The following is a 12,948-nucleotide window of genomic DNA, read 5'->3' on the forward strand; positions in this document are numbered from 1 at the left end:
TAATGTTTAAAGATTATTTTCTAATCTATATTAAGTAAATATTTTGCAATATATATTTTGTTTAATAAAAGAAAAGATGCAGTAAAATTTCATTTGGAAAAATAAAAGTATTGATGAACTGCACTGTATAATAAAGAATATTGTTTTATTTGTTTCTCTTTATATACAATTTATAAAGGCATGACTTAAACCTGTGTGATGCTAAATATTGCATTATATGCGCTATAAGAAACGCGTGTAAAAATATTTTATGACGTTATATGACGTATCACAATTGTTCTTATATCATAAGGAACAGAATATGTAAATAGCGTTTCTTCGCACGAAATTCTTCGTTATACAATCGCATATTTTATACGATGTATTCATTGTTTTCTCATATGTAATCAACTTCATTCTTTTCTAGCGGCCATCCATTCTTCTATTTCTTCCACGCTATAATTAAACGGTGTGTTATTGTAAGTTATACTTACATTTTAATTGCAAGTGACGTCAAAAATCGTGCAGATATTAACAAATAAAGTGCATATAAATATTAGTAAATAATGAATATAATTGTAAGACGAATAATTTAAATATCAGGTAATGTAAATATCAAAATATGCAAGAAACTTACGTGCGTGGCACATCCGTTAAATTTCTTACGCCTGTTTCCGTTATAAGAACATCATCTTCGATTCTAACTCCACCCCAACCACGGAATCTTTTCAATTCTTCAGCAACGATGAATTTTGATTGATTTGGATTTTTCAGTGCTGCATCTAATAACTATATATCAACTATCTTTTTTTATATTGATTGATATGTAAAATTTTGTTAATATTATTGAATCTTTATAGATTCGAAAAACTTTAATATTCAGTACTTTCTTCACATTCTTATAATCTATTATAGTTTTTTTACTTACGCAATCAATAAAATAGCAACCTGGCTCGATTGTCAAAACCATACCAGCTAGTAAAACACGACTGGTTCTCAATTTTCTTAAGCCTGGAGCTGATGAACGTTCAGGATGTCCTGGAAGATATCCACCAACATCATGAACATCTAATCCCATAAGGTGTCCAAGCCCATGAGGCTGAAAAACTTCGTGCAATCCTGCTTTCATCATTTCATCAACATCGCCTACTAATAAACCACCGGTTTTTAATGAAATTAACATAGTTTTATTTGCTAAAAGATGCATATCTGTCCAAAGAACATTAGGCTTTGCAGCATCCATCACTGCATCACGAGCAGCCAACACTGCATTATAGATCATTTTTTGGTCTTCTGTAAATTTTCCATTAACTGGAAAACTACATGTAATATCAGCTGCATATCCACAGTAGTTTCCACCCATGTCAAAAAGGCTTATAGATAAAAAATAATATTTTTTGTAAATAAAATAAATTTCAATTAAAATGTCAGAGATCAAAACTTACCACATATCACCATTATTTATAACTTTATTATTGGGAGCACCAGCATGTCCATAATGTAATATAGATGCATTATGTCCAGATCCACAAATACAAGTATAAGACACATGCCTACAACCTCCTATGGAGTATACATAATGCATAAAAGCTGCTTCTGCTTGAAATTCTGCAAATCCTGGTTTCACCATTTGCATAATAGATTTGTGAGCATCTGAGCTAACTTTAATCACATATTCCAGTACCTTAATTTCTTGTGGAGATTTTATGACTCGACTATAAAGAAAAGAAATACATATGTCTTCACATGAAACTTACATCTTATTTTATAATAATATAATTGTCAATAATTATATAAGAAATTATTCAGTTTTCATCTATGAAAAATTTTATTCTACACATTATACAATATATTTCATTAGACTACTTTTACAATTTCTATCAAAAATAGAGAAATTTATATTTTATATTTCTGTTACGTATATGTTATACAGAATTTTCTGCAGAATGTAAACTTTTCAACAAATAAGATAACAATTTATTAGATTGATTCCAGAGTTCTTGTATTGTTGCATAATCTAACATCATGACTTTAAAACCTAATTTCTTAATCTGTCTCTTTTTCATTATTTGTGGTCCTATTAAATGTCGCGTATTTCTACAATAATACTCTGGTAAATAAATAAAAACTGCAGTATTTACATTTTTCTCCTGATCTAAATTCAAATGAAATACCGACGTGGATACCATATGCGGATGTATAAGAATATCAAGAATATAGAAATTAATAGGTGGTAGTCTATTCAATATCACATTTTTACTCAATTTTTGTTCTCCCCCTACCAAAGATGCCAATGGTTGATATATCATGTTCACTGCTCTTCTAATTCGAACATCTAAAACTAAAGGTTTCTCTACTCTTCTTAGGGGAAAATGTAAAGATGGATATTCCTTAGACTCTAAAAACATGGTAGCATCTAGTAATTTCAACTTATTTTTTATGCGATTAGAGAATACAGAATGATTTCTCAAATGAATTTTATGCAGTAATTGTGAAATAAATATCTTATCAAAAAATTTAACAGGATATTTTTCCAAATAAGTACAAGAAAGAAGAATATCTAAAGCATCATCTAATTTCAAATCATGAAATTTTACTGATAACACATCATCAAAAGTTTTCCAAAATTCAGTACTATTGGGAGGATGTACATATAATAATCCAAATGGTGTAAGAATAGAAGACAATGAAGAAGTTGATATATTCATAGCATGTTTCATAAAATATTCCCCACATTCTGATAGGATTCTTTCATTTCTGATTTGCAAATCCTTACAATAATTCATAATTGTAGCTATTAATTTTGAATCATCAATTTGTGATGCTTTAGATTTCAAATAGCCTTGTAAAGTACTTTCTATTCTATCATCAATGTAATCTTTTACATGTAAACTATGTATAAAATTTATTAAATCTTTTTCACTACATGCATTCATGCTTATACTTGCCCACTTACTGGCACTCATTAAACATTTCATTGCAGAAACATCATCATGAAAAGAATCTAGTATTTCTGCAATTTGTGTGCCTGTTAATTTTAACCAACAGTCAGAAAGTTTTCTCTCTAAAATAAGTTTGACCATATTTTTACTTTGATTAAAATACTTTAATACTTTAAATAATGCTACTAATGTATATGTATTAATCTCTTGTTCTTGAAGCAAAATACCAACCCATAAGGTATCTATTGATTTACGGTACTTAGAATCTTTATAAGATGATAAAATCTTTATTAAATTTACTAATTGTGCAGGTGAAAACTCTCCATCTGTTGCTCGACTTAAAGCTTCATCACACATGAAATCTCTATATATATTTCTAGATGGACTAACTTTATCCTTTTTTAGGGCTATCAGCCCCTGAACTATTATTTCAGCATCATTACTATTAATAATTAATTTAATCAATTGTTTCATTATCATATCTCTAGTAGTATTATCAACATCAAACTGCCTATTTCTTTGCATTTTATTAGACTTCTGTTTAAACCAATTATTTTCTAAGTCTATAACTTTTCTTAATCCTTCTAAAGCTACTCTACAATTGATTTCTTGTGAGATCTTGTTGTCTAACGTAGGATAGGCACCATTAGTTGCATTGAACAGTTGTAATCCTTGCAATGCCTCTTCTACGTTCAAATCTTTGAAACAGTCAAGATCTGAATAAAATAATATTGCAGTTCCCTCATCTGTTTCTATGTCTATTCTTTGGTTTAATGCTTTGTTTTTCACATTAGTGTTACTTTTGGAACTTGCATTACTTTTAACTTTAAATGTAAATGGCTCATTCTTCTTAGATATATCAGGAACCTTGTAACAATTATCAATAATAGAAATGCTATTTTGATCTTTATTGTTACATATGGTTTCAATATTTTTGATCTTTCTAACAATTAAAGGCACTTCCTGTATTTCTAATCCCTCTTCTACAAGAATGCTAGTCTGTGTTAGACTTTGTTGTTCAGCATATTTTCCAGAATTGGACTCATAGCTTCGTATAATAAATTTAGTGATCCAAGCAGAGGATTGCATGCTCATACGCATTAAAAATTTTGTCCATACATGACCAGCTAGTATCATCTGCATAAAGCATACAAGCATCTAATAAGATTAAGTTTAACAATAATTCCTTCATGTCTTATTTAATGTACCTTCTCCAATTATGAAATGAAAAGATGAAGCAGTATGAAATATCTCTTGCAGAATGCAATAAAATTGTTTTGAATTAAAATAGATATAATGACCAGTATTTATATCTTGAACCTGTTTTCAATGATACTTTCAATTTAACGATTTTATAGAGCCATTATTAAAAGGCTTCATGTGAAAGACTTGTGACAAACTTACAGAAAATAATTATAACGATATATATCGATATAATAAATCGACAATTGCTCAATTTCGATAGCAATTTTTTAAATTTCCATATATCGTGTGAAATTTCGCCAATTTCAATTTGATATATAGTAATTAATTTTTACGTTTTATATGTTCTACCTTCTATATTCTCAATAAAATAAAAATTTCTTCTTTGGAGCCATTTATTTAACTCTTTCGGTCGAATTAACGTATTTTTACCAGACCGCATAATATTAATTTTGTAGCACTTACCATTCACATATTTCAGGATATAAAATTTTATTGTCAACTTTGAACCTATAACACGATAAAATGTAAATAAATAAATTATTTATAATGTAGAAAATATTGAAAACTAGTACTCACTGACTAATGCCATCAAAAGTTGCCTCTTTTGCTTGCAAGCCACTATCACTATTTTGACCATTCTAGAAGTATAATAAAAGAAATAAATATGTTTGCAAACCTAGATTAAGTAAGCTATTCGCTAAAAAGAAAACATACGCGTAGGTAGAATCAATAATAATTTTATTCAAAATTGTACTATTCGTGATTTTTTCTCTATATATTTTCAAGAACAGTATCGGAAGTAATAATTTAATTTTCATATTCTTCTTGACTGTTTTATGGCGAAAAATTGCTATTTAAATTTCAAGTAACTTTTCGCAAGAATTTAGTTACATTTCACTTCCGAGCGATAATAAATTTATTTTTAAATAAAATAGCCCCTAACTAAGTGTATGTAGTCCTTCAAAATATTTATTTTAAATACTAAATTACTAAAGTGAGAAGAAGATTTGCTTGTTTTGATTTCAAAACTTTAGCTATCTCATCGGTATAATAAGTTTCGTCTACTGCATATCGTTTTTTAAAATCATCCAAACTATGTAATTTTCCTTCCCAAATTGCATATTCAGGCGGTAATCGTGGCATAAATAAAATGGACGTTCCTGTTGCTAAATCAAGGGCACCATAACATCCTGGCTCTTCAACAGCGAAACACCATTGAAAAAATGACTCCTAACAAAAAAATTACATAAAAAAGATATGTTATATTACTGTACTATATAATTAACGATTTATTTACCTGTCTGAATGGCCAGCATATATCAGTATCATTAAACGGAATCTCAACTCCTCCTTCGAGAATAATAAAAGTGCCTGTAGTTGGTACTTTTGTATTTGAGTTAATGCGTTCGACTAATCTTTTCCGATTGTTTTCAAAAAGGGACATAGGTACTTTTAAAGTAAGATTTCCCCTTTGAAAGCATGATTCTAATCCATTCCTAGAATGATATTTCTATACTTATCAAGTAATAAAAAATACGAAAAAATAAAAGCTTTATTTATTATTACATTAACAAACAATCTAATTTCCAATTTAATAGCAAATAATTTCAGTTCTAATTTATATAAACCTTTCCATCCAATAAAAACATCTTGTATATTACAATATAATATAATCTTGCTATATTGTTCCTTGTAAAATATCTGAACAATAATTAAAGAAGAAAATTAGTAACAACGTTGAAAGTTCTTGTAGGTATAAATTTCTATTAACAATTTAATAATAGCACAGAAATAAATAGGTCGAGTATTCGATATATCTTTATCATAAAAAAATAATACTAACAATAAGATTATATAGTTATAAAGTACTACATATGAACAAGATAAGCGTTATTCTTATTAGTGAAAATATGCTCTTAGGATAAAGAAATAACTAAAAAATTCAATGAGGATAATTTACTGTTAAATTTATTCAATATACGTACAATTTTTTTACAATCAAAATAATTACGTCACTTCAAAATTTTTTTACCGGTATACAAATTTCTTCGCCCAGTTATAATTGCTACATTTAAAAGTATACATTTTTCAATTTTTATTAAACATTTAAAATTTTGAAAAATACTCCAAAGCAATAAAATTCTAGTTTTATAAGACTTAATACAAAAATCTGTTTTAAAATGATATTAATATCGGTAATCGGTACATAATTATCGATAATTATCTACTTTACATAATCAAAAATTAGTAAAATAAGATCAATGATAAGTAACATTTTATTAAATGGAAATTGTATTTAACATATGATAAGTAAGTAATCACTGATTAACACTTTTATCTTTTTATTTTTGTATTTTTAGAGATTAAAACATATTTGTTATAGACTGTATTCAGTATTCTCTATAGTATATATAACACTTTATGGGAAATATATCCAAATATTTAAAAAATTAATATAAGTATAATTGTTATGTAACAATTTATAATTCTATAACTTCAATTATGTATTAAATGTGATATTAGTATTAATGTTTTCATTAGATATAGAATTTGAACATTCTGTATATATGGGTATACCTAGCATCCTTCTTCGCGCATGCGCAGAAGGAAATTGCCTTTAATATAACCTTAAAGTTTGGCAAAATATTGTTGTAAAAATTAGAATTTAACATTACAAACATTATCGTATTTGCTGGAATAAAAGATAGTCGTTATGGTATAATTAATAAAGCAATAAGCAATATAATTGATAGCATTATGTAAAGGTATTATAAGGTACGATAAGGAAACGAGTTGGACAAGAAATGATGCACAAGGGAAAAAAAGTAAACAACAAAGTATTTGGAATACAAAGAACAAATAATTTGTTGCTATCATTATAACAATTATATATTTATATTCAATAACAGTATATCGATTCCTAATTAATATCGGGGATATAATAAGAATCAATAAATTGCGTCTATACATACAAATGCGCAGTGTCCGCCATATTACTTTCTCATTTGTCGATTTGTTGACAGAACAGTATAGTTTTCTTATGACACTAGTTGAATATATACTTTGTAATGTAAGCAATGACTCATTCAATGTTCAAATTACGAAAATTCCATTGATACTTGTAAAATCACTTTTCACGCAAATGTACGATTCACGACCCACTTTATTATCTTTTATCTGCAACAGTCTAAAGGATCACGTGATGAATTTCAACCGACCAATAATGTTTGCAACTTCCCGCGTAACGACATGGAATGATTGGCCTTTTGTTATCATTGCCAGTCATTACTCATTACATACCTGTATGTTATATATACATGTATTAAATTTATTCTTTATAAAACAACATGAATCTACATCAAATAAAAAGGGCAATCAAATTATGTAACTATGTTTTAATCAATGTAAATTATTTATCATTCTATATTATATTATTTTAGATCAAACAAATGACTTAACATGTTTTTAACCTTAAAATTTGATTATTTAGCGTCCTATATTTTTAATCAATAATTAAAACGAATCATTGTTAATAAACCTTGGTGATTTTTATATGAGTATAAAACTCACTGTTTTACATAAGCTAAATTAATGTATAAAAATATATCTTTTATCTATGAAAAATGAAAAATATTATTGTACTAACTTATAATAGCAATAAATTGCAGATTTCCTATAATAATTTTTCCCATTTTTCTAACATGCTTCATATAATTTCCTATCTACATATTTTTTCTTTTATAATAATATATCTAATTAACTTTGATTTTTAATAAATAATTTTATTGTACGATTATATGATTCTATGTATACATATTTGCAACTGACTGGCTACTTTAAAATATATATCTTCATTGCTTAAAATTTTGATTATTAGTTGTGTAATTTTTATCTATAACTGATTTAAGAGAATCGATGAAATATTACGATTTGACATCTAATTTGTTCATGAACTGCTACTTGATTTCGAAGTTCTAATTAAAGACGGATGTCGTAAAACGTCACTGATAACGTACGAACGTGCATATGTATATGTATGTACATATTATTACTCATATATGTCAAAAGGAATAATTTTAACTATAACTATTTATAATCGCGTATATGTTATTTGCGTATACCAATTTCCGTTATCATCTATTTCTAAGAGGTGACGCAAATGTTTCAATCCAGCCACGTACAATATTTAAAACGTCAAAAGTTATTTATCGTACAGCTCTTCCCTTTAATTCTATCATATCGATAAAACAACTCAATATTCTTTATTAACCGTATTTTACGATGCTATCAATGAATATAATAACATAGATGTAAAGAATCATTCCCTTTTGTAATTTTTTACTTTTGCTCCTCGCTATCGACAATATTTCCATTACGTAACATTATCTGTATGTAGAGTAAATATCAAGCACCGGTAAATATAAGTTGATTCCCATAATCTTGTTTAAATGTAACTGAAACACTTTATCGGTATTATTATCTGACCACTATGCTACCATTTATAAATTAAGTTTTGAGTGTTTTTAAGGAAAAATAGAAAATTAAAATTTATTACTGATGTATATTAAAGTTATTTCTATATCATTTTTTATATTACATTATACAAATTTGAAAAAATATGTACTTAGGAATCTTTAAGAATAGAAAATAATTAAATAAGAAGTTCAAATATCTCAAAGATTCTGTTATTTTTTTATTGAAAGATTATCTCGTTTAATCACCGAGGATATTATGATATCCCTGTAATACCTTCACGCATGAAATATGTTTTCCATATATGTATGTACCAAGGTGACTGGATAATTTTCGTAACAAAATTTCTCCGATACTTTTTTATGGCAACAGCACGAGTTAAAATCTACATTACAATATTTGTAATATTAATACATGGCATAAATCAATATAGTAGCTAATAAAAAATTCTCAAAACAATAATTTCCTAAAATACAACTCACTGGGTAAAAGAAAATATAAAATAAGACTAGGATGAAATCTTTTACTTGTTTATTTATAATTAAGGTTCGCCGGATTTGTCATCCGGCGATCACAACGAGGTATATAACTTCCTTGATTTACACTTTAACGGTGAATTTAAAGACAAATCTCTCATTATCTACACACTCATACCTATGCGAACTCAAATCGTTGCACATACACGCACAAAATACACATCAGGAAGAAACGCGCTAATTCCCCATTCATTCGCTCATACATATGATCACGTGCGTTCATCGGAACTGTGTCTAACGTAATATTTGTAGTTGTGAACTAGTTAACATTTGTACAATATGTAGACATGACACGATATGCGATACCGTGCTTTCATTTTGTCCGGCTCTTATAGGGCGATATATTACAAAATCCACCTTTTACCGGATTTTTCTTCATATCAATTCCGAAATCGTAAACTGAATTATGCTCTACCGTTAAACCGAATACGCATGTGCATCCAATATGCATACAACAAATTTACACGCGCGTACAGCGTTTGTTACGTCGCTAACGATCGATAGTGATAAATAACTATATATGTACTTAATATATGCAGAGCGAATGTAAACCTACCATGTATCAAGCGTGTAAGAAACCCACGCACTCGCGTATATACTTTTACAACAAAGTCGGTTTACTATCTCTCTTCAACCAAGTCGGCTAAATACTTTCAAACGAACAAAATGGCGATAATTCGTGTGCGTACAATTACAGAACTTAAATTTGAAAGTATACATATACATAATATATATAACTCAAGTAACGAACGCTATATTGTTGATTCTACCTTAAACAAATACCTCTCGTTCGTTGTGCAGAAAAAAATAAAAAAGAAGAAAATAAATGAGATCACTATCCTTCGAGTTGCGATGCTTCCGCGCGTAAAAAGGCGTTTCTATAATTCGTTGATTGATTTCTCAGATGATTTACATAGTTAACTCGTCTAGTAGTAACTGGACCATAACAACCCGATCAAATCGAGCAAAATTCTTTAACTAATATATCCTATACGCGTGGTCTTTCTCGTATTTCACGCCATTAAAAAATCCATAATCATAAGATACATATACATATATAACGGAGGTAACACATGAACTTAAATAAGCATTAAATTATTGAATGCTGAATTATTATGCTAACCGATTCACATCAGATCGCACATTAAGTTGCTACTTCTTTCCATTTTTAAATACCTAATTCAAATTAACTACCAGATTACTTTCTATAATTACAAAAAAGGTAATAAACTATCAAAGCAAACAAAAAATTATAAATGTTTTTGTATAAAAAAGAGAACAAATAGGTTGCAAACGATTTCGGTAAATTTCAATTGTCAATCACTACTTCCAAAACCTCATCTTTCTAGTACCCTGGACGCGAGAGTAGCACTCAGGAACTCTTCCTTTTATCTTTTTTCATTTATTCAAAGAGGGACAAGAATCGCAGTTTTGAAAAAAGATCGGTGAACCTTGTTGTCATGTAAATCGAATCCGAGGGCCCGAATCGAGGCAGCCATATCTTCCACGTAAGCCTCGTGAGTCGTCGATACAGGCGAGCTTAGCCGAATTTACACGATTCGTGCGTGTGAAACTACTTCGGATAACAACATACCATATTTACAAACACGGCCATGTAAGGCCGTAAGTTCTTGGCTAATTATGTTTACCTCGTTGTACTTTCTTTCGATACGAGCCACACACATATTTCGCTTAACGGGCGAATATGTTCTCGCCTGATAACCCTTTTTTTCTCATGTATGCACATACACAATATATACACACAGAGTACATATATATATACACACGAGGTATACCAAATGTATAACCGTGGAAAGATACACCAAGGAACAAGAATGACTGTTTTAATAAAGGACACCGAACTTTTTTTCATTTTTGTGTAGTCTAGACACCACAAAAATCTGTTTAAATCTCCATATACCGGTCTCGTATACCGGTCGCACTATAATTCATTTTCACAGCTCAAGTGGTTTGTACACCGGTGGTAACTGTTCGTCCTCCGAATCGTAGAAGTACGGTTTTCTTCGATAAACCGTCGACGATTGTTCATCATCTTCCTCCTCCTCGGAATTATCCAGATCGACGAGATTCGCTTGAAGTCTCTTCACAGCCTCTTTTATCAAACCACCTTCTCTGAGCAATTCTTGTAAAAGCTCATACGGGTCGTCATCTCTCGTTGTCGGCCTTTTGTGATGGTGATGATGATGAGCTAAGTGATGACGATGATCGTGGCCACCGGTATTCTTCATGCCGCACATCTCACAGCTACTGGGATCTGCCCAAGATCTCGAAGGTATTTGATATGGTGATGGTCGGTTTTTCTGACTGATGCTAGATTTAGCTTTCAAACTGGATAGTCGAAGGTTCTCTTTGATTTGAGAGACAAGAAGATCGACGTCGCGAGAGAGGAAGTCCTGCGTCGTGTTGGGCACTACCTCGATCAAGTAGGTTGTTTCCTCGGCGCTCGGCATGGCGTAGGTTACTTTCCCCCGTTCACCGGCTACGAGAACAAAAGGACAATGGCACGAATGCCGTGTTTACACCTCCACGTCTGCGATACTGGCGAGCAGCGGCTACAATAAAGCCGCGCTCTCGGCCAACGTGTTATTGTCCTCTCTCTTTCTTTCCCTTTCTCCTTCTCTCTTTTTTTCCTTTCCTTTCGTAAGCAGGCAGAAGGTTCTTCACATTGCACACATCAATACACAAGAAAAATACTTTCCTAGCTTATTGTTTCCGTTTTTTTTTTATTTTAATTGTTTCTTAAATATATTGTAATTTCTTTGTCAGAGTAGAATAAACCTGTCTTTGAATGATATAGGTAACTGAATTGATTAAGCCTGCCTAGCTTTCCCAGTTAAAGGTGCACTTGATGTTTACGAACATATTTAGAAACGTTCGTGTAAACATAGATGGCCTAAACTAGCAGTCGCGTCTCGTAATCGCATGGAACGCGTGATTCACTGTGTAAATACGCACCATTTATCCTACCCCCTCCTCTCCAAGCCTTTCCTTTTCTCGAATGTTGAACGAATCATCAAGTTTTGCTCGTGCTTTAGTTCGAAGAATTGAATGAACACATCCTCATCGGACACATATATTAGTGTAGTCGGCCACACACACGCACACACGGTGGTTTTAAATTCGTTTGAACGTATATACACGAAAATATTCTTCTTTGTCTATCTCTTTCTTAACTCGATTGGAGTTATTTCAACGTCAACATCGTCTCTTTCTCGATCGTGTTACATTTCGATTCGAGCACACGTTGCACAATAATACACGTTTTGACGCAAGTCTAGCTCCGGCTCTCACACAGCGTGTACGGTTCGGAATCCAGAAATCCACTGACGATTGCAATACCTCCAACAAATAACTGTTTTCGAATAATAAAAGGTCGAAAGTTTACAATTTTGAGTAATTCGTAAGTATAGAGATTAAAAAGGGCACGGCAACGTTCCCTAGAGCTAAAGCGAGCGACCGCTCGTCCGTTAGCCACAAATCTTCTACTCTCTTATTATTGTTTTGGTTCTGACGCGCATGCGCACTTTCCCCCACGCTCGTGTAAACAAACCGTTAACTCGTGAGCTCTAGCGAATCGATAATATCTTTACCACTTCCTTGTTGCACGGTGTCCCCTGCACCCCCCGGAAAACCGTGTGTAAGTGTATATACATATAAGCCTATAAGGTGAAATGATTTCACTTCGTAAATTTTTCGCAACGTATCGTTCGGATTCGGGCTAAGCATGAATTTCGGTGGAAGAAACACGTACACACACATCATTGATTCGTTGCATAGACATATGAAATATA

General features: G+C 30.7%; 2 protein-coding genes across 5 annotated transcripts; both read right to left on the reverse strand.

The window, feature by feature from the left end:
- Positions 1-128: 128 nt before the first annotated feature.
- On the reverse strand, positions 129-8,967 carry LOC126865396 (xaa-Pro dipeptidase). 4 transcript variants are annotated; one of them, XM_050617844.1, is made up of 9 exons: positions 7,100-8,967; positions 5,425-5,623; positions 5,118-5,357; positions 4,704-4,765; positions 4,590-4,634; positions 1,425-1,694; positions 908-1,352; positions 617-768; positions 129-435 (listed from the first exon to the last, which is right to left on the reverse strand). In XM_050617844.1, exons 1-9 carry the CDS (start codon positions 7,117-7,119, stop codon positions 393-395), a joined length of 1,476 nt encoding a protein of 491 aa, XP_050473801.1. In that variant the 5' UTR covers positions 7,120-8,967; the 3' UTR covers positions 129-392. The 4 variants fall into 4 exon arrangements, with proteins under 4 accessions (XP_050473801.1, XP_050473800.1, XP_050473799.1 ...); XM_050617843.1 differs by lacking the exon at positions 7,100-8,967 and adding an exon at positions 6,705-7,093; XM_050617842.1 differs by lacking the exons at positions 129-435; positions 617-768; positions 908-1,352; ... (1 more) ...; positions 5,425-5,623; positions 7,100-8,967 and adding an exon at positions 1,781-4,058 and having other exon boundaries at positions 5,118-5,159.
- A 147-nt stretch (positions 8,968-9,114) lies between these two features.
- On the reverse strand, positions 9,115-12,794 carry LOC126865408 (GSK-3-binding protein-like). The gene has a single exon (XM_050617864.1). The coding sequence runs from the start codon at positions 11,605-11,607 to the stop codon at positions 11,092-11,094; it is 516 nt and encodes a 171-aa protein (XP_050473821.1). The 5' UTR covers positions 11,608-12,794; the 3' UTR covers positions 9,115-11,091.
- Between the last annotated feature and the right edge of the window lie 154 nt (positions 12,795-12,948).

This window comes from Bombus huntii, chromosome 5 (genome assembly GCF_024542735.1).
Source record: "Bombus huntii isolate Logan2020A chromosome 5, iyBomHunt1.1, whole genome shotgun sequence".
Taxonomy (NCBI): domain Eukaryota; kingdom Metazoa; phylum Arthropoda; class Insecta; order Hymenoptera; family Apidae; genus Bombus; species Bombus huntii.